This window comes from Anopheles marshallii, chromosome 3, assembly GCF_943734725.1.
Source record: "Anopheles marshallii chromosome 3, idAnoMarsDA_429_01, whole genome shotgun sequence".
In the NCBI taxonomy this organism is placed as follows: domain Eukaryota; kingdom Metazoa; phylum Arthropoda; class Insecta; order Diptera; family Culicidae; genus Anopheles; species Anopheles marshallii.
In genome coordinates, this window is record NC_071327.1 from 11,182,713 (window position 1) to 11,205,354 (window position 22,642).

The 22,642-nt window shown below is 47.9% G+C and overlaps 1 protein-coding gene across 1 annotated transcript in view; it reads right to left on the minus strand.

Annotated features, from left to right (window-relative positions):
- The window catches only part of LOC128713649 (muscle-specific protein 300 kDa-like), a 73,514-nt gene that overhangs the window by 39,666 nt on the left and 11,206 nt on the right, over positions 1-22,642 (minus strand). The window contains exons 3-8 of the mRNA XM_053808511.1: positions 21,665-22,158; positions 21,320-21,596; positions 18,689-21,259; positions 5,229-18,467; positions 4,580-4,733; positions 133-4,466 (exon numbers count right to left, since the gene is read on the minus strand). Coding sequence (XP_053664486.1) covers positions 133-4,466; positions 4,580-4,733; positions 5,229-18,467; positions 18,689-21,259; positions 21,320-21,596; positions 21,665-22,158 — 21,069 coding nt within the window. The remainder of the gene's footprint in view (positions 1-132; positions 4,467-4,579; positions 4,734-5,228; positions 18,468-18,688; positions 21,260-21,319; positions 21,597-21,664; positions 22,159-22,642) is intronic.

Below are 22,642 nucleotides of genomic sequence, written 5' to 3' on the forward strand. Positions count from 1 at the left end.
CTTTTATACATAACTTTTAGCAATATTGAGGTAAAATACTTGTTAATAAATCAACAGTGGTATTTGCAACCAGCCTTGCGCTATATGTGTTTAAATGTGAAATTAAATGAGACACCCGTTTGTTACACTCACCTGCAGCATGTTAAGCAACACATTGATGTGATCAATGCGGGCCGGCAGAGTCGGGATGGTCAGAATCGTATCGTCCAGCTTACTCTTCACAAGCACATTGTTCACCGCACTCGAATGCTTTTTGTACGATTTCACCAGATCACTGTTCGACAACAGTTCCGTCTGTTGCACCGCGGCACGATGCGACACATCACTCAAACGATTTTTCAACTGCTGCAGTTCACCGAGACACTGATTTTGGTCGGTTTCACTCAACGAATTCCACAACCGATCCGCCTGTTCCTGGATGCCGCTGTACAGCAACGTACGAATCTCCGCCTCACCATGCAAGAAGTCTTCCAACTCTTTCAACGCCACCGTAATCTTCTCCTGATCGAAGCTGAACGTTTTCGTATGCTCAAATCGATTCTCCGCCGCCGAGAGCCACTTCTTAACGCGCTCCATACTATCGCGGAACTCCAAACGATACTGACGGTTCTGTGTGAGATACGCTTCCCGGGCCGTCAACTCCTGCGGTATCGATTCATGCAGTGCTCGCGCACGGTCGACCATTTCCTGTAGGTCTTCCGGCAGTTTGCTGTCACTGTGCGCCAGCTTTGCCAGTAGATCTTCAATCATTTTTAGGTTTATGTTCGCCTTGCCAGCCAGCGCAATGTGAGCACTATGCTGCTGATCGGCCATCTTCAAATCCAACCCGAACAATGGACGTGACCTGATGTGCTCGTCGTTATCCTTAAACCAATCTACCAGCGCGAACAAATCGTTTGACAGGGTCTTGTGGTACGCTCGTTGTTTCTGATATTTATCCTGCTCCAGCTCGATCGATCTTTTAATCGATGCTAGTTGCTGCTGCAGCGAATGGATCTGATCCATAATGTTGTGCCGATCCAGATCGGTACCATCGCTCGCAATTTGGTGACCCTTGTCGGTGGCAGCTACCAACAGACCTTCGCATTCTTCGATGTTCTGAAGAATTTCACCGTAGCGCAAGAGTCGGTCATCCACCGTGGGACTAAAGTTATCCACCGTGTTAAAGTCAGTGTTGATCTTTGCAATCAACTTCACGATGTCATTGATTGCACCGATAAACTGCTCCTTCAACAGCAGCATCGCTTTCAGCCGGCGTAGTTGCTCCTCGATTCCCATAATCATTTCCTCCAGCTTCGACGAGTTCTCCCGCAGTTGCGGTAAGTTAGTCAGCAGTATCGTACTCATTTCCAACCGCTTGTCCTTCAAACTGCCCAGAATCTGCTCGTAGGCCAGCAGGAAGTCCTGTATGTTTTCGATCCTGCTCGTCACTGGCCGATTCATTTCCTTCAACCGGCTCTGCACTTGCACAATAAACGCGGCACAACCCTGAATCTTCGCGATCGCATCTTCGTACTCCACTAGATGGTCTTCTAGCTTTTTGCACTTCACCTTCAGCACATTGCTGATAGCGTTCCACTTTTCGCGCATCACCTTCACCTGATTGTTGATGTTCGTCTTGTCCAGTTCGTTCAGCGTAGGCAGAATGGCACTCTTGTAATCTTCCGCTTCCTTCACGGCACCTTTCATCACTTCGCACTCTTTGCACAACTTGTCGAACTTTTGCTTCTGATCCTTCAATATCTCGTAGCTCGTGGTACGGATATCGGCGGATACGATCGATTCCGCCTCGTTCAACCAGTTCCACACGCGATCCTTGCGACCCTCGAACTCACGCCGCTTGCCATGCTCGCGCTCCATGAACTCGATCTTCCGGGAGCAGCTCTCCACCAGCTCCCTTAGTTTGGCCTCAATGTCGCCAAATTCTTGAGCCAGCTTTGCCTTACCTTCGTCGCTACAGTCCTTCATAATTTCGCGTACCTGCTTCGATACGTCCCTGAAGGCATTTTCCTCAAACTCCCGAATCGTCTGTGCATGGCGCTGGCACAGCTTGATCTCCGAGTTCACGTTACTCGACAGCAGCGGTATCTGATCCGAAATCTTGTTCACATCGTTTTGTTTCGTTTTGATCCATGCGCGCGTAACGTCCAGATTGTTGTGCATGTTCTTGCGGCACAGGATGTCTTCCACAATCTTATCGAGCTCGCCACGCACTCGATCGCCGAGCAGACCCACATTCTTCATCAATGTCTGCAGTTCCACTTCGAGCTGTTGCTTCTCGTGCGGTTCCAAGTCAGACTGGATGCTCGAAAATCTCTTGCCCAGTGTGTCGACGTACGATTGCTTGCCTTCGATTTCTTTCAAAAGCGATTTAAACGTTTGCTGCTGATTTTCAGCCGATTTTGTATCCGACCCTAGCTGATACGGTACATCCAACGATCCGTTCTTGTCCACCACCCACTGCGACAATTCACCAATGTCGCTTCGCAGCTTGCCAAACATTTTGTTGGTAGAATCAATCACGTCCAATCGACGATTCAAACGCTTTGTGATGTCGTTATAGCGTCGATCGATAGACTTCAGTTGCTCGGTCACCTGCTGCGCATCGAGATTGCTCACCAGCTCTACAATGTGGTCCCCATTGCGTTTAAAGTTGGATATCATCTCACTGTCGTTCTCCAGAATGCGCTTAATGTTGGATATTTTTTCCAGCTTCTGTTTGCAGCTCAGACCACCACCTTTCTCAACATTATCGATCTGATTCGTTATCGCATCCAGCCAACCCTGTACGTCTTCGTAGTTCTTACGATATTTCTCAATCGCCAGCTGGTCATCCTTCTTGCGGTCGATCACCTTTTTCAAGCTTGCCTGCAGCTTCTCGAGCTCCTCGCGCAAACGATGGTCCTGATCCGTCTCACCCTGCAAATCATCTCGCTTGACGGTGATGGTACGCGACAGTTCATTCATTGCACGCAATTCCTGTTCCGCAGCTTCCGGTCTGAACTTGCACGGCTTGGAACCCCAGTCGGCCACGATTGCCTTCTGTTTTTGGATCCAGTTTTCCAGCTCGACCTTTTGCTTGTGCTGACGCTCACAATCGTTTATTGAGGCAATCAGTTCCGCAATCCACTGCTGTACATCATCGATAAGGTCTTCTAAGCGCGCTCGGACCATAAGCTCCTTCTCCGGGATCATCTGCGAAACGTTGTCCATCGGGGAGCTGGGTCTGCTGATGCTGGCTGTCGCTGCTTCGCAAGCCTGCACGGCAAACATTAGACGACTCTTCTCCACCTGCAGCTTGTTGTGTATACCTTGTGCTTTCTCTAGCTGCGACTGACCGACGCCGTAATCGACTACTTCAAGCAACCGTTCTTCCGCGACCAGTGGCTCCATCTCATCAAGCTGTCGGTTGATGTCATCCAGCGTATCTTCGTACTCTTGAAACTTGTTGAGCGAATCGTGCAGCCTGTTCTTAATCTGTACCGATGTATTCAGCAACGAGTTGTAGCTGTCGCGAATGTTCTTCATTTGCGTTTCAATGCGACTCTTAATGGCTGGTGCTTTCAAAATGTATCGTTCGATCTGACATTGGCCCTTGGCGTTGAAGTCATCAATATTCACCTGATAACGCTGTATCTCATCCAGCAGCTTCTCGTGCTGTGCAATCTGTTCCAGCGTTTGCTCTCGGTTGTAAATGTACAACGAGTTGTGCGCCATGAGTTGGAACGAAATCTGCAGCAACCACTTTTCTATTTCCTGCAGGTTCTGATAGTATGCCATCTGATCGTCTAACTCTGTCTCGAGCTTACGGATTTGATACGAACATTTTTCACTGAGCTTAGTGCAACGGGACTGCAGGCTAGCTACACGCTCCATCTCGGCGGAACACTTGTTCACGTCAAAGAGGTTTGCCGCCTCTTGCTGCAGGTTCTCAAGGTCCGTCTGTTTGAACGATATCTCCGTTTGGATGTGCTTCAGGCGCTCGAGTAATGTCTTCACCTCCGTCATCTCACCGTGCGTTTCGGGGAGTGTCTCGAACACACCCTCGGTTGTAGCTAACCACTCGTTAATGCGTCGTTTTAACTCCTCGTACGACTCCAACCGACTGGCCTGTGCGTTCAGGTTGTTCAATGACGAGCTGATACCGATGATAACCGTATCTAGCGAGTCACGGATATCGGAAATGTCCTGGAACATGGTTGTTTGCTTATCCTCCGGATAAAGATAGGACGACTTGGTGAAAGAATCTTGCAACATCTCGAACAGTTTTTGACCCTGCGGGATTGAGTTGGATAGTCCTTGCAGCTGTACCACCTTCTGCCTGATAACAAGCACATCATCTGCTGCAACATCGCTGCAATTTTTAATCGTTGCATTGGCATCGTTCAACCACTTGTTGATTTCTTCCTTATAGTATATGAACTCGGTATGACTAACGAGGTTTTTCTCTAGTTTTGTGATAAATCCTGTGGAAATAAAAGCATAAAATTGCATGTCACATATTGTAGAACTTTAAACTGGGAAAAATTGTGAGGAAAAATAAAAAATAAATATCATCTTAAGTACACTTTTCTGTTACCTTGCACTTTTCCAAGCAATGTCGAGTAGCTCTTTTGCAGATCGACTGTACGATCGCGAACCGTCGAACATGCACTCTTCTCCATAAGTGCTTCGCAAACATCGTTCAACTCTTCGACGGTACTCTTTTTCGTCAGAATCAAATCCTGAATGCGCTGTATATCCAACGTTTGGATGAATTTCGTTTCGGCAAACCATGCAATCGCGATGGGATGACATTACAAGGCACGTTTCAGACGTTATTGAGGAACACAAACACATATTGTCAAATCGTCGGTGATGATGGTCAACGTGCAGGTGGTTCATAGAAGAAGAGAAGAAATAAATTACATAAATAAACGATTCAAGATTATCAGCAGGTGAAAATCTTATTTACTGGGATTTCATAAAACAAACAAAATATGATGCATGTTTTTCGCACGTCAATTCATCAATATTACACACTTTAAAGTTTTAAGGTCATGAGATTTTACAGGAATATTATAAAATTTAGAGGACAAGACTTTCATTTACAGATTCAATCCGGTATTTGTTAAAAATAAAAGTAATTGCTTGATTATTCACATTGTCAACAAGAATATATTAAATTTTAAAACAAGGGAATATTAATTCATATGACATAAAGTGCCCACACAAAGGGCGCTTCTTACCTTTAGTTCACTAAGTACAGCTGCCTGATCTGCAGTTCCTTCGCTTGCACCGTATCCATTTACTTTCACATTGTACTCCTCCAGGAAGGTGCCCAGCGTTTCCGACTTGTCCAGGAAGCTATCCCACGATGCTAGACAATCTTCCAGCGTCTGTCTGGAGGTTCGTGCCAGCTCCTCGAGCTCATCCCAATCTGCGCGCGTCTGCAGTATTTCCTGTTTGATCGCTGCCTGTCCCTCTTGGCCACTGATCGCTGCCAGGGAGTTGCCCATGTCGGCAGTATTTTCCAGCAGCACCTTGCCTTCCGAGAACGATAGCTCTATTGCCTTCAGCTTCTCAATCCGACCGACAATATGCTCTTTGTCGCCGTGGAAATCGGACGATTGTTGTATGGTCTGGCGGGTAGCTTTCATCCACTCGTACAGCTCACCCAACGCTTGCTTGAACCGTTCGTGATTGTTGACCTGATTTTCCAGTCGTTCGATCTCCAGCACAACCTTTGCGACGATCGCATCGTAATCGGTCAGAATCTTGTTGAACTCTTCCACGTCAATGTTAGCGTTATCGGTCATTTTGGATTTAATCTTGTCAACCACCTCGTTGTAGTTTCCAGTTTCCCGGTGAATGGCGCGATACTTCTCCAGCAGCACACGCTTGTCGGCCAGCTCGTTCTGCATAGTCTCGCCAGCGTCCAGTTTGCTTTGCACCTCCTCCACCCATTCAGCCAACATACGCGACAGTTTGCCAATGTCTTCAAGTTGTGCGAGGTGGTTTGTGAGCCGTTGGCGTGTTTCGGTTATGTCCACCATCAGCGATTCATATTCGGTCTTCAAATTTTCCGTATCCTCCTCAATCTTTGACGCACCACTTGCTTCCGTACTGAGCACAATTTTCTCCTTCAGCTCGATCAGATATCGCAACTTGTTCTGACCCTGTTCCAACGACTGTCGGATTCCTTTAACAATGTTCAGTTTGGATTGTGTTTCTGCCACAGTATGCGGTACGGATTCGCATTCGTTCAGCTTCTCCCGCATCCTATCCAACCAATCCTGACACTCTCCGTACAGCGTGTTGTGCTGCTGGTGTTCCTGGTAGTGCAGCTCGAGGCGGCGCATAATCTCCTTCGCAATCGACAGCAGCACGTTGTACTTAGTGGTAAGCTGTGTCACTCCGTTGCTGATGCGTGTATCAGCACAAATTTCCAACAACACCTGAGCGCGCATGTTCAAACTGTCCAGCTCACGTTGCCAATCGAACAGTGTTTGCAGCTTGTCCTGGAACTCTTCCAGTACGCGCTTCTTTTCCTGCAGGTTGGCCTGCATTTTGTTGTACGTTTGCACTTCCTGCTCGATGCCATCCAACCATTTCAGTGCCACGCCATACTGATCATCATACTCAGTCCAGCGCACGATTCCGTTCTCCAGTGCACCACTGATCTTTTTCAGCGCCAGACAGTAGTTGTCGAACTCTTCCTGCAAAATAGCTACCTCCTTCTCGATCGCTTCCACCTCTTCGGTGTCCACATTGCGGCAGGCAACTTCCGCCTGTTCGAGTGCCTTTTCCAGCTTCTTCTGGCCGACCGGTACATCGTTGTCCAGGATCTTCAGCTGTGTCATCTTCGAAACGAGCGTCTCCTTATCGCCACGCGAATCGGAACACTTGTTGAGACACTCCTTGGCGTTTCGTATCCAGGCAGCGAACTCATTGCTTGCATCAATAAACGCCTGGTGCAGTTCGACTGTTTCCTTTTGCTTTTCAAACAGCTCCTTGGCCTGCTTGCTGAGGGTTTCGTATTTGTTCGATATCTCCGAGGCGGGTGATGTTTGACGCAGATCCGACGCTTTGCTTGCTACCGACTGAATCATCGGCTCGAAGCTCACAATATCCTGCACGATATCGTTGGCTTGACGCAGATTCGCACGACGCTCATTCAAACCACTGCTCAAGCTGCTGGACGTACCTCCCAGGCGGAAGCGTACGACTTTCTGTTCGCACACTTGTTGGAGTTTGCTTTCGCGATCTTGAATCCATTGCTGCAGATGATTGTAGCTCGAGCTGTAATCTGCCCACTGCAGAAGATTTGTTTCGAGTTGTACTTTGGCGGTGGACATGCGCTTCACCAGTCGATCCCAGTTGGTTTGGATGTCCTTAATCTCACCGTTTATCACTTCCTTGCCATCAGATTTCGTACTCTTCACAACCTTCTCCCCAGTGTTGACAGTCGCGTTTACTAGATGTTGACCTTGTTCGCGCTGCTGTATAAGTTCCACTATCTTCTCCAACCGTTTCTCCAGGTTGTCCTTGCTCACACTGTCTACATTTTCAGTCGAGTAGCGTACAATTTCCTTGGCGTTCTCAATCCAACTGTTTGCCTTGGTCAGATTATCCTTGTATTCACGGTGCAGATCATGGTTGGTTTCTACCTTCTTCAGTACATCCTTTGCCAGATTTACCTGTACCTGGTAGCGTGAGTTCAGATGGCGCAACTGATTGCCGATGTATGTGTCAAGATGCGATTGCAGGAGTGGTGCCGCGAATGCGTTAAATTTATCCATCTCTACCTGACCCTTCTCAAGCTTACCGATGAGCTCGCGCATCTCGCGTACTTGCTTTTCCTTTTCGCCCAAGTTCGAGCACATGGCGAGCTTATGGTTTTTCACCAAAATATCCACCTGCTGCAACCATTCGGACAAGCGTTCGTACTCCTCCTTGTACTCGCGCAGCAAGTTAAGCGTCTTCTCTAGATCACGCTTCTGCTTGTCTATGTCGCCGAACAGTGACTCGAAGTTAGCCTTCAATCCGTTGATGTCGCTACGAATCGCTTCCTTGCCTTTCTCGGACGTTGAAGCCATTACCACCTCGCCGGTGTGGACTAAATGCTCCACCAGCAACTCACCTTGGGCTTTTTTGTTCATTAGCGCATCCAGCGGAGCAATTGCACTGTCCATCGTCAGCTTATCGCTCAGCGACTGTTGTTTCACGCATGGTAGCTTCTCTCTGGCACGGCTGATCCAGTTGAACAAATCATCGTAAGCTTCCTTGTACAGCCGGTGGTCACGGTACTGATCCTCGCGATCGGTTAATATCTTGCTTATCTTTTCGGCCAAATAGTCAAACTTGCTCAGAATCTGCTGTGCCGTTGCTGCTGCCTGTGACTGCTGACCAGAAGCTGCCATCTCGGCAGTTTTTTGCTTCAATGGTTCGATTTCGATCTTCTCGAGGCGGATTTTCTCTTCGGTATTCTTGATTCTCTCCAGCTGTGCCCGCTTGTCTGCCATTGTTGCCTGGAACTCGATGAACCCGCTCAGCTCATTCTCCATCCAGTCGATATTTCGCTTCAGATCGTTAACCTGATCCAAAAAGCCAGACCACTGGTTAATAGCTTCATCCAGGTTCGCACGGATATCGATCATGCGTAAAGCCAGCGAAGACCATTCTTCTTGCAATGCTGCTACCGCCTTATTCACCGCTTCATGTCCGGAAGGCGTAGTACAGGCCAGCACCTGCTGTGCAAGATCCACGATCGTCTGCAAACGTGCGGAACCGTCTTCTTTGTTTACGATCATGTCCTGCACGAGCTTCAGCTTGCTTTGCAATTCTTTCTCGGAGGTGCTCGAAAGATCGGCACAGTAGTTCAACTTTTCCCGCACACTGTTCAACCAATCGCGGTGCTCACCAATGCGGGTCTCCAGCTCTTGATGTTGAATAACGTATTGTTGCCAGCGGCCAACCAGTTCCTTGATTCGACTAGCTGTTTGCTGATACTTCACCGCCAGTTCAGATATTTGAGAATTGCGACTGCTCAAATAACCACGATACAGCTGTTGAGCCTTCTCGGTAAAGTTGTCAATTTCCAGCTCCTTCGCCTTCACCTCGCCCTGCAAGCTCTTCAGGTAATCCAAGGTGGCTTTTTTATCGATCAGAGTCGCTTTCAAGTCGACCGAGTGGATCTTCGCATCGATATCACGCATCCAATTCATGCAGTCCGTGCGAATCTTCTCGTAATCACTCCATTCCGTCATCTTGCCGCGTATACCGTCCATCGTGGTATCAATGGCGGCCAGCAAACCTTCCCACTCCTGCTGCGAAATATCAATCTGCGAGCGTATGTTGGCCTGTCCCTCATCACTCGTATCGGGAATGGTAGCTTCACCGAGTGTTCGAATCTGCTCGACGCGATTCTGTTCTGCCACGATGGATTTCTTCAGCTCCGTCAAACGATCCACATTGGTCATTAGCGATACTTGATCCAGATCGGTTTCACCCCACAGTTCCACCGTGTTGTGATTCGCATCGATAAAGTCTTGCGTTTCCATCACGGCCTTACAGTACTGCCGGTGGTTATGTACGATACGATCGTACTGGTCGCCGTAGCTTTGTGCCTTTTCCAAACATTCTTCATACTTGCTGGCCAGCTCAGCCATTCGCCGTTCAATGCTTGGATGGCGCTCCTGCATATTGTCAACCAGATCACGTACATTATTCAGCTCTGGTCGGTGGTTTTTAATGTCATTCAACAACTCCGCATAGGCCTGCTGCTGAGCGCACTTTTCATCCAGTGTTGGCTTTAGTATGAGACTGCCACGACCCAGCTGCCCCTCAACATTATTGAGCCACTCCTGCAGCTGATCGGCCTTCTCCATAAATCCGGACAGCTTTGCCAAACGACCCTCATACGAACGCGCGTACTCATTGACTTCGTCAAACAAACGTTCACACTTTGCGGTCAGCTCCTGGATTTCGCTTCGTATCATCTGTTGACCCTTGGACGCTGTCGTCGCGTACAGCTGCTCTCCACTGTCGGACACCGCGTTGCACTGCACGGTTACCATGTTGTGCTTTGCAAGTAGCGTTTGAATCGTGCCAAGTACTGCTTGTGGATCCGGCTGTTGGCTTGAGCTCTGTATGCTTTGGGCATGCTGCATACGGCATGCATCAAACACATCCCGAATCTCATCCAGCTCTTTGTCACACTCATCGTATCGCTTGCGGTACTGTTTGTGGTCGTTGTAGGCACATTCGCACTTCTTAGCCAATTCCTTCACCGTACCCTCTACAGACTGTGCGCGAGATTTCAACTGCTGCATGTTGAATGATATCTTCGTATCGCCACTGCTCTGCAGCAACTCGGAAGATTTGTCCAGCAGCTTATCGAACTCAAGCGCATTTTGCTTCAGGCGTCCCAACAATGCCTGATAATACTCGTGCTGCTCCTGCTTCTCGTTCAAGCTGCTCTTCAGCGTGTAGCCACGCATCGTGTCTTCCACCTCGGCCAAAAATGCTCCAATCTGATCGAGATCGCGCTGATAATCGTCCCACAGTTGCATTCGCTTCTGCAATTCCACGCGAGCGTCGCGAATCGACGCGACAAACTTTTCAAAGTCTCCCTTCATCTTAAGCAGATCTTGCTCCATTACCGTTTTCGCGCCGTACGATATCAGATCCCCATTGTCGGATATGAGTTTGGCGAGATTCTTGAACTTTTCCTCCATCTTCCCGTTTGCTTGCTGCAAATCGTCGATCTTTTGTACCTTTTCCTGCACGGCTCGCTTATTACCGGACACATCGGACAGCTGCTTGAGTTCACCGAACAGATAGTCCTGCTCGTCGAGCAAGGATTTCTGCAATTCATTAAACTTATTGCACAGCTCCAGCGATTGTTCCAGTCGTCGTATCAAATCACTGCACGATTTTTTCAGCAACTCGTACCGTTCCGTGATGGACTGCACCTTCGCATTGATATCTTCGTTCTGCACATCCGTAACGAGCGAATCGGCTTTCTCTTTCAACGAATCAATTATACGCCGATGGCCACTGATTTCCTGCAGAATAGCCTTGTACTTGAACAGCTTCGAGCGGATCTCTTGCGTGGAATTCCAGCTCTGCGATTCGTTCGGTTCAATCTTACGCTCGGTAGCGTCCAACCAGTTCAACACCTGTTGCAAAATGTCCTGATAGGATGACCACTGGATCGAACGGACGTCAAGTTGTTTCTTCAGATTATTCAACCCAGCAATGATCTGATCCCACCGATCCTTCAACTGACGCACTTCCTCGCGGATCTTCTCCCGCCCTTGGGTGTTTGTTTCGGGCAACACTTTTTCACTTGCCGTTACCAAGCTGGTAAGATTATTCTCAAACCTCTCCTTTTCAATCTCCAACTGCTGCAGTTTCGACTGGTTGGCTGTCCCCAGCTTCTCATGACCCAACGCTTCCAGATCCTTTTCAACCTCCTGAAGGCGAGCTGCACATTCGGTATATCGTTCTTGGTAATTTTTATGATCGTTCACGATATTTTGGGCACGATTAGCAACTTCCTTGCTCAGTACTTGCAACAGCTGGTAGCGATTGATCAGCTGGTTTATGTAGAACTTTATTTTCTCTACACCGGTCTTCGTAAAGAGAGCCTGGGCCATGGTTACAAAATCATCGATCTGTTTCTGCTTCTCACTTATTGCTTCCTGATTCTTGCGGAACACCTCCAGTTGCTGCTGTTTGCGTTCAAGCGAATCGTACAGCTGCTGCTCGCGGAAAATTCCTTCCATAGAGCGACACCATTTCGTAAGTGCATCCAAATCTTGATCGAACTGACTCCAACCGCTAAGAGATTTGCGCTGGTTACCGATCAATTCCTCAATCTGCCCATACAAACTTGCCAGGTCATTACGCAGCTCACCAATCTCGCGCTCTACCATACCAATACCCGCGGCGGACGTACTTTCCTTCATTGCCTCAAAGCACTGTACCAGCGCGTTCAGCAGTTCATCACCCTTCGGTTTGCCGAGTTTCAGATTGCTGAGGGCTTCGATGCGTTTGTTGATTTCATTCTTTTCACCGCCCGTTTCCTCGCAACAGAACACCTTATCCTTTTCTTCATTGATCCAGCTACGGAGTTTGCTACATGCAGTTACATAGTTTTGATGCACTTGCACGCAAGCGTTCAGGTTGTCCAACAGCTCACCGGATTTGCGCACGATTCCTTGATATGTATCCTTTATCGAAACGACGCAGCTTTGCAAGTGTTGGTCCTTCGTCAACGTTAGTAGCTGCTGCGCCTTTGCACAAACCGATTCAACCAGCCCCACCTGCGACAGTATCTCCTGATGCATGAGCTTATGATTCTGGTACTGCGTACGCTTGTCCTGTATGTTTGCCTTCAGCTCTGCGTTAACCTCCATCGATTTCTCAATATCCTTCAACCATTTTGAAAGTTGTTCCTGTTGCAAGGAAAACTCTCCAAACTGAAGAATGCACTGATCCAGACGCTGCGTTACTGCATTCAGCTCGTCCGAGAATCGATCCCATAGATCCCGTATCGCTCCAAGCTTCTGTCGAATCAGCTCTCGACCTTCGGGGCTCGTATAAGAGTACAGTTTCTCACCACGATTGATTAGATCTTCGTAAGGACTGCTGTCATCTAGCCGTTTGTATGCGATCTCTTTCAAACGCAACTGACGTTCCTGCAACACACTCAGATCGCCAACCAGCACGCGGAACTCTTCCAACCCCTCCAGGTTTTTGCGCAATAGCCGTTCGAACTCATCATACGCCTGATTGAAGTCGCTTTGATCGTGCAAAGTAGATTCCGCCTTTGCAATAGCATCCGCACACAGTCCTGCCACAACACGGTATTCATTTTGCAGCTGTGCCACCTTCCCACTCACATCGAACTTCGATTTCACCTGATGGCTTTCCTCTAGAATACCACTCACAGTAACACCATAGCTTTGGATATCGTCACGCAACTTCTTCAACGACTCCAAACACTGCTGCTTAGTGTCCAGCGGGCCCTGTGCGGTGGTGTCTTTGATTTCACCCTTCTTGCCTGCCAACCATCCCAAGGCTCCTTCCAACCGTGCATTGAACGCGTCCAGCTGTTTCAGCGACTCCATCGATCGAGCCTTGAACGCACGACACTTGTCGAAAAAGGTGGTCCACTGGCGCTTGTTCTCTTCAAACGCACGCAACAACTCCGAATGTCCGTTCTCGTGTGTTTGTGCCATCACCACGGCGAACTGCTTGTAGCATTCATTCACATCATCAAGGGCAGCTTCCTCCTCCGTGAGTACCGTGTCGACCAGAATCAGATACTCCTCTAGTTTCGCCTTCGTCAGATCGCCATCATTGAACATATCTTCTGTTTGTGATTGCAGCTTCAACAACCAGTCACGTGACTTTTCCAGCATCGCATTGTATTGCTCATGTGACTTGATTGCCTGCTCTAGAAGCGCAATCTTACGATCGAGCTCCTCGCGAAGGGCACCATAGTTCTGGCGTGTTTCTTCGATCTGTCCCAAGGAACTTTTATCCGGTAAAGCCATCACCTTCTTTTGAATCTGGTCCAAATTTGTCTCGTGTACAGTGATGTCCTTCTGCATATTCTTGCCACTGTACAGAGCACTCTTCTTCTCTGGCAGCGTTCCATAGCGATCAGCCAACCCAGAAGTTATCTTACCACGGAGCTCCGTCAACCAGTTGTTGAGCTGATTATGACTTTCATCGATCGATTTTTTCTTGATCAAATCGGACTCGATACGTTTTATACCGCCATTAACCTCCTCCAGCAGTGCGTTGTAATCGCTTCGTAAACGCTTCATCTCATCACGTATTCCTTCGCGACAATCAACACTCACCTCGGCGTACAGGTTTTCACCTAAAGAGCACGTTTCATTAAGAGCACTATCCTTCGAAAGAATTTCCGCTCTCAAAGCCTTAGCTGCTTCGTATTCTCGGTCGGAAAGGGCTTGTACTTGTGCATCCGCACCGAGATTTTGAGCGTGCTTTTTGGTTTGCATTTCCCGCAGCCAGTGACGTATCTTATCCACCGCCTCACGGAACTGAGCATCCTTCAAACGTACATCTTCCAAACGATCGAGCAGCTGGATAAAGTACTTGCTGAATGTTTGGTATTTATTTTGCAGATGATGCACCAACACTAGTGCTCGTGATTCCTGATTGACTTCGTTCAGTTGGTTTCCAATGGATTGCAGTTGGTCCATTTTCACTTTGAACTCTTCTAGGGTCGCACGGGCTTGACTCACTTCCTTCGATTTTTCACCTAGGTTGGCCAAATCGATCAAAAGCACCGTCTCCATGCGATTTTTCGCTTCCAGATCCTTTAGGAAATGGATAACTTCTTCGGAGATGGACTCATAGCTCAGCCACAGCGCAATGTTATCGGTCAATTGCTTTTCGGTTTCTTCGAAGGCACGCTTCAATACCACGAGCTGTTTGCCCACTTCCTTCGTCTCATCGGTCATATTGCTAACCTTTGACGGAGAGAACAATTCAGTCACTGCTCCAGTGAGCGATCTTTCCACCTCTCCAAGGATACGCTCGCAATCCTCAATGCTTGTGCGCACATCGTTAAGCGTTGTTCGCTTCACCTCCAGCTGGTACTTGTCGCTCGTAGGCTCCGGAGCACACCAGTTCAACTTTTCACTCTGCGCCCCGATCATTCGAGTCAATGCACCCAGCTTATCCTTAAACGATTTCTCCACACTTTTTGTCAGTTTGGTCTCTACTTCGTTCAAGCTGTTCATCACCAACCCGAAGCGTTGATCGAGGTTTTGGATCTCTTTAGATACGGTAGACGCTTCTTTGATACCTTGGTCGTACTTTGCTTCCATCGATGCGAATTCATTCTTCAACTCCGTGATTTCCTCTCCAACAAGGTTTAACTTGCGGCGCAGCTCACGACATCCGGCAAGATGTAGCAGCTGTTTGCCACTGTCTAGCGTCATATCGTCGCAGCCTACGATCTCCTCGCGTATGCTATAAATACGCTCAATAATACCTTTGATGGAGAGCTTCAACTGTCGCTCGTCGGCAGTGTACTCAGACATACGATTATTCAACCGATTCACCGTATCCTCGATTGCAATGAAGGCATCGTCCAGTTGTACTGACATTGCATGCAGATCCTTCGGCAAGCTACCTCCATTCATTTTCTTATACTCCTGCAGCAATCCATCCAAATTTTCTTTGAACGCTTGCTGTGCCGGCAGTTCCGCACGGTATGACACAATTTTGCTCTCGATCTCACCCGGGTTCTCAAGCACGCGCGACAGTTGGTCGCGTTTCGACTGCAACCATTCGTCTAGATCCTGGTACAACTCGTCCGCCTGCTTGTACAATGCAACCTTCTGATCAAGTACACTCGAATTGTCAATTAAACGTTCCAGATTCGCCTTGAAAAGGTCATTATTGTGTCGGATAATATCGAGTATGTTGTCACAATCCTGCGGATTGTAACCGCGGAACGTTTTCGCAAGCTCGTTGCCCTTTGCCGCCACTACGTCCAGACTTCGCTTCACCTTCTTCATCATCGTCTCGGACGCTTTCTTCAGCTGATCGAGTGCCTGCTGCAACGCGGGTTTGTTATCAAAGTTCAGCACCGTCCCGTTGTTGAGCGCCTCGATTTGCTTCAGTTCGTTGGCAAAACTCATATTGTACTTGTTGAAGTCGGCATACAAATCGCTCGTTCCCGAAAAAACGCGCAAAGTTTCATCAGACTCTTGCTGCAAATCTGACACCTTTTTATCGAGCTTACCAAGCTCCTCCTGAATCTCCATGCCAGTGTCAACGACGTCCTGCTTCAGCAGCAGGTTGCCCTCGTACTGAACCTGGGCCTTTGCGCTACACAGCTCGCTGATCTTTTCATTCAAAGTCGAAAGATCTTCCATTCCATCGTCCAAGGTTGACAATCGTGCGGCTTTAATGATACCTTTCAACTTTTCCTCGATGCTCTTAAGCGAATCCGTCAGATCCTTCTGCGTCTTGTGGAACTTGTTAACACGATCTTTGGTGTTTTCCACCTCCTTCAGCTTACCATCGACCTGCGACCTTATGCTCACCAGCTTATGATCCAGGTCCGCAATCATATTAATCGCACTAACGGGCTTGTGAGATTTATCGTGGAACGATATGCACGGTTCCTGCTCCATAGCAATCGATAAGCGACGCCAGTTGTCTATTCCCGCACCCACGTCGCTAATACGCCGATTAGCATCGTTCAGCTGATCTTCGCTGGATACATCGTACTTTATCATGCTCTCGCGCAAATACGCCAACTGGTCTTTGGTAGTGTTGTGCCACTGCAAAAACTCGACCCATTTCTGAAGGAAGTCTTTCATCTGCAGAAGACTCGACTCCAGGTTTTGATAATTACTCGCCAACGAACTGTACGTCTCATTCAGCAGCTTGTTCTCCATCGGATTGTTCGACAGGCTCTGTTGCTTAACCTGCGCGTAGATTTGATTGAACGTGTCGCGCTTATCGGCATGCTGCTGCACCAGGTACTGTACATTCTGCACGGCCAGCTCGATTTCGTCTACGGCTGTATTCTCCAGCTCACTAATACTGGTTCGTATCTGATCCATCCAGTTGCTGAAGTCAGTCATCTGTGCGTTGAAATTCTGTTGCTCGACAATACTTTCGTAGTTAGCATTAATACGGGCTCGTGCGTCATCACTGAGCTTGGACAGTCGGTCTTTTGCAGACTTCAGCTTGTCCCGCACACCGTTCACACCATCCTCCGAGAGACTATGATTAATCTGATCGAACATATGAACCAACGCGATCAGCTTGGCCTGCTGCTCGGAGATTTCATTGCTAAACAGTTTCAGTGACTTAATCTTCGTTTCCAGCAGGTCGATCGGAAGTGCAGCTGCTGGTCCCTGCACTGTGCCAAACTCTCCCATCCGCGCTTCAGCCCGTTGGATGAAATTGTTCAGCTTCTCCAGATCACCGTCCAGAATGGCCCAGTTCGTTACCAGTTTTCCCGTTTTATTCAACAGATGCTGCACGTTTTCGTAGATGCTCGACACAATCATGTAGTACCTATCCGTCTCTTCTGATGGTTTCACACCGTACCGTATGTTTTGTGAGTTTTTTATTGCATTCTGCAACTCGTCCATCTTGCCCTCGCACTGCTCGTTGAACGTTTCCAGCCGTCCCTGATACGCGCGTGCTTCCGGCAAGGTCGAAGGTCTGATTTGCTCCAACTCTGGTGCCAGTTTGGCTCGCTCAACCCACTCTTTCAGACTGTCCATGTCGCGGTTGTAACACTTCCACGTTTCGAAGTCCTCGCCTACGAGTGCCTTCTCGCTGTCAACCATGCGGTGAAGCTCCGTAAACGTTCCCTGCAGGTGAACAACCTCCGCCTTCAAACGCTTCATTTCACTCAGGTTGCCTTCCTTCGATGCAAGATCAGCAGCACTCGCGTTCAGCACGTCCAGCTGACGAATCTTTTCGCCAAGCACACCTTCGAGCTGTTTCGTCTTGAGCACACGATCTTCTGCACTGATCTGCGGTTGTTTAATAGCGGCAACCATCTTCGGATACACGTTGTTGGCCCAGCTTTTCAAGCTATCAAGTCGCTGTTTGTATTCGTTCCACTTGTCGCTGTAATCTTCGAGGTAAACGACACGCTTTTCGACATAATCGACCGTATTGTCCACGCGCTTACCGAGATCACTCACTTCCTTTTCAATCACCTGCCGGGTAGTCGGTGGCAGTGACATTCCCAGATCACGGCAAAGATCATTCAGCTGTAGCAAGGATTTGGAAGACGCTTGCTTCAGGTTCATTGCCAGTTGTCGCTTCATGTCCAAGTCTTGCGTTACACTCTTCGGATCGGTTTGCAAAGGCGTCACCGAACGTAGCTCCATCTCTGCCGTGTTTAGCAAACCAACAATCTGCCCCTTCTGTTCGTTGTAATCGCTCCAAACTTTCTGGATAGCTTTCAACGCTCGAACCTTTTCAGCCGCCTCATTGTACGTATCGTTCCAACCGGATTCCAGCTTGCGAATCTCACCGGCAATGAACTGCGGTGCACTTGGGTTCTTGCTCAAATCTTTACCTCGCTGCAGCATCTTCATTATGTGGGCACGCTGATTGTCCAGCTCCTTGATCGAGTACTGCTGTTCTTCGATCATTTCGTTCACACGCTTGTAGCTCTCCGGTGGTGGCACACTTCGGGCCTGCGATTTGATACGATCCAACAGGTCGCATATTTCCTGTGCTTCCCGGCGATAGGTGTAACACTTAGCGAACACCTCCGTCTTGGTCATCGTTGTTTCAATCGTTGGTATGAGTGTTTTGTAACGGGCGATCAATTTTTCGATTTTCTCCTGTTCGATCGTTGCTTGCTCTTCGTTGGTGTGGCTCAGCAAGAAGTCCAGTGTCTTCACCAACCACTTCATATCTTCACGCTTAGCATCGGCTTCGAAACAGATGTTCTGAGGAGAGATTACAAGAAAAACAAAACAATCAATAAACAAACATCTTTCAAGTTTGATATCAATAGTATGGCAGTTTGATGATAATTTACCATGATCGCTTTCAACTTCCGATTGCATGTAAAGTGATATTGAGTGAGAATTAGTACAACCCTTCCAGTGTCCTGCACCCTCCCCGAAAAAATGCTTTGTCAACCTCAGCCTCAAATACCACAACTCACCTGGAAAGTAGCCTTTTCCTGCTCGAACTCTTCCATCGTCTGCTTCTCCACCATGATCTGTCGCAATGATTCGTCCACCCGGTCCATCCACGCGTTCATTTCATTAAACTTCGCATGGTAAGCATCCCACTGCGCCGGGATTTTGTGCAAAATGTTACGAACACTTTCAATACGCTTGCAGATGGCGATCCAACTATCATTCGCACGCTGATATAATGGTGCTAACGTCTGATCGCTCGCTGACTTCTCGAGATAGATGTAGTTGATCTTCTCCATATTTCCCAACACCTGTTCCACACGCTGAAGATCGGTATTCTTGAAATAGTCCAAGTTACGCTGCAATATGGCTTCAAAGTTTTCGTTGCAATTGAAAGCTTGCTCTTCCGCGTTCAGCTCTTTCTCGATGTCATTGGCACACCCGTTGAACGTGAGCTCATTCAAACGGAACTCAACCTTCAGCAGGTGAAGTGGAATTTGTTGGATTACCTCACTCCACTGGCGCTGAATGTCTTCCACCTTAGCGATCAGTACTTGCTGCTCCGCAGGAGGCAAATACTTTAGCAAATCCTCCGTATTGCGCTCCAGCTTGTTGATGCTTGTCTGGTCGGCAGAGTTGAAGAACACCAATTGCGTTTCAGCATCGGTTTCCTTTTCCACCGGTATTGCAGATTTTTGGAATGCTTCTGCTTGACGCAGGAACGTTTCCACCTTCTGTTTGCTTTCATTGAAGTTTTCCCAAACGCGCAAATTTTCCTGCAGCTTGTACTCCCAATCGTTCGCATTGTTAATTACATAGCTAAAACGATCGTTCAGTTGCTTCATTTTGGTAGCCGCATCGCTCATATCGACACTACTGTCCGTATCGGTGAGTTTGAGCAAATTTTGGAACACGTTGTTCTTGCTTTCCAACATCGATTTGTAGTAGAGTGTACGATTGAAGAACGCTTTATGTTTTGCCAGATTATTTTTCGTCTGCTGGGGATCGTTATTGAATGAGTACGATATCAGCAGATTCTCAGCCTCATCCAGCCACTGGGAAATTTCCCGCTGACCACTCTCGAGCGCTTCCTGCTGGGTGAGTAGCTGATGGAACAGATGCAACTTGATCGGTATCTGTGCACGCACACGCACCAATGCTTCCTTCTGCTTCTTCATCATAGCCATCATACGGTCCACTTCGTCCCGCGAGTATTCTTTGATGAGTGCCTGGAAGCTACGGCTGATCGACTTGAACAACTCTTCCATTGCTTCGATCTCACAGGCAATTTGCTTTATTTCCGTTTCACACCGCCGGATCTCGACCGAATCCCGGAGATTATTACGACCAAGAGCCGCATCGGTGCGTTGAATCCACTCGTTTAGCTGCGCTGCGTCTGCCTTGAACTTCTGACGATGCTGCAGAATATCACCCACGTGTAAGTACTGCTTGGTGTGCTGGAACACTTGCTCCCAGTGTGCCGCCAGCTGATTATACTTCCTTTCCAGCCCGATGCTGGTTTCTTGATCACACGTCGATTTCAAAATGTTGAACGTGTCCGTCAGTACGTCAAACTTATCCTTGTACACGTTGATGTTCTGGAAGAACTCGATACGTTCGTCTTCTGTGCCTTGCAGTGCGTCGTGCGCCTGCATTAACCATGTCTCGATCTCATGCACCAACGAGCGCCAACGCTGCCAGTGGGACAGTACATCTTCGAGCATCGTTTCGGTACAAATCAATCGCGACGATACGTTCTTCCAACGATCCTCGATCTCGTGCAAAAACACATCGATATTGTACATCTCCTTCTTCGTGATATTACCATCGATCTTGTACTCCTCAATCACCTGACGCATATCAATCAGCGCTTTCTCGAACTCTTGCATGATTTGGTTGCGGGTGACAAAGTTTTTCAGATGATCCAGCGACTGCTTCACCGTATCTTCATTATTGTACTTCACGCCGTTAATCTTGTTCTCGAGCAGGTTCAGGAACGCAATCAGACAGCACTTGTGTTCCAGATACTTCAACTTAATGCGCCGTTGTCTAGCGCATGGTTCTATGTCCAGCAGTCTCTTTTCCATGTTTTGCAACTGTCCAAGTGGTACCTTTTTCGCCAAAGGTGTCAGCTTCACGGTGTTGAACGTCTCGCGTACCTCGTAGTACGAAGCAAAGAATTGCTTGTGCGCCTCGAGCTTCTTACTAATCAGTGAAGCGGTCTCCTCATTCATGTTGCTCGGTATATCGTCGTCATTCAACAGCTTTTCACCATTGCTTAACCAACGTCCAATCGCCCCAAACTGCTCTGGAAGGCTGCTGTCCAGGTACCACAACCATTGCTGCATGTGGCGCTCCAGTTGGGTCCAGAGACTGTTCAGCTCTTGTACTTCCGGTGTCATCTTGGCAGCATTAATGCTCTTCACCTTTTTGTATATGTTTTGCTTTTCCAACTTTTCACCGTTGACGCTCTCGTACATTGAGTAGTTGTTGGGATATTTGCCATGCATTCCATCGTAGTAGCGTACCGTCCGGCGGAGCCAATCCAAAAGTTCCAGCAGTTCGCGTTCGCTGTCACTCTTTGAATTAATGTTCTGAAAGAAAGCACAAGAGGTTAGTTTTGTTGCCAAATTCTACCGTGTTTTGCACCGTACCTTCACATCGGGGTATTTGTGCAGAAATTGTGCGACGTATGTCATTATACTCTTCTCGTCTGGACTATTGACGTCCACATCTTCTGCGTCCAAAAGTCTAGCGATACCCAGCTCCGATTCGGCCACATTGAACGCTGTATCCAGACGGTAACGGTTGTTGTACTTCTTCATCTCTGCAATGTTGATTACGTTCGTTTTTATCGCATCAATCAGCGACAGGAACGCAATGCCATCGCGCCAACTTGCTCCAAAGTCACGGACTTCAAATCCCGTGGATCTGTAATGAGAGGAGGCGATTATTGAAGACTGCTCCACTCCACTCTATAGCGCATCTCCAGTACTTACTTTGGCAAGGCACTATTCACCCACGTAAGCAGTGTCTTCTTGGGGCCCTGTTTCATCATTTCCTTGCTGCTTGTGGCAACTGAGGCCGTACCAGTATACGTTATCGGTTTACTGCTGCTCAAGCCGGGTATGTTCGATGCGGAACTGCTGCTACCGAGCGAGCTTAGCGAACCGCTAAGATTTTCGTTCAGATAGTGTAGAATGCGGCTGTTCTCTTCGATTTGGAAGTACAGAATAATTGTCCAGATTAAACCTAGAACCACAGCCGGACGTCCGTCGACAATATCCGACGGGTTGATGTTGACTAGCTTGATGCGTTTGCTGGTAAGGAACTGTAGTGCGGTGTTTACGTTGCTCAGAAAGTGTGGCCGACGCAACACTTTTCCCTTTTCCATCGGTAACTTCTCGCCGGAGAGTACCTCCAATAAGGCCAACAGTTTCGTGCCATCTTTAAGGTCATGGATCAAGTCTTCGACCTTCAATGGTGGTACGCGCTGTGGATGAATTCAAAAGGAAATGCAAAGGCACAATAATGACGCGCGTGTACAACTATCAAACATTAATCGATTGAACGGAACATGTTTTTTTTTGCAGGCGTGTAAATTGTAGGTTGCGCATCAAATGTCGGACTTCAACTTCGATGTTTTTTTTTTCTTTTCTGTAGATTCGAACTTTGGCTTTAAGGCTGTTATTGCTCTTTTTCAAAATGGTCTTTGGATTAGCGTGTAGGATAAACAATCTTTGATTTTTTAACACATTTATTATGCGTTTTTATAACGCTTTTTACACATACTTATAAATGGGAAAATTAATCTCATCAGAGGGTAAGAATCAGAATTAGAAGATCAACTATTTTCTACTTATCATCGGCGCAACAACTCCAAGAGGTCTTGAGCCTATCATTTCTTTTTATGTTATTTTACTTTATTTATTTTTTATGTTTATTTCAGGATATTCAGTCCTTGCTACGGTGGGTTG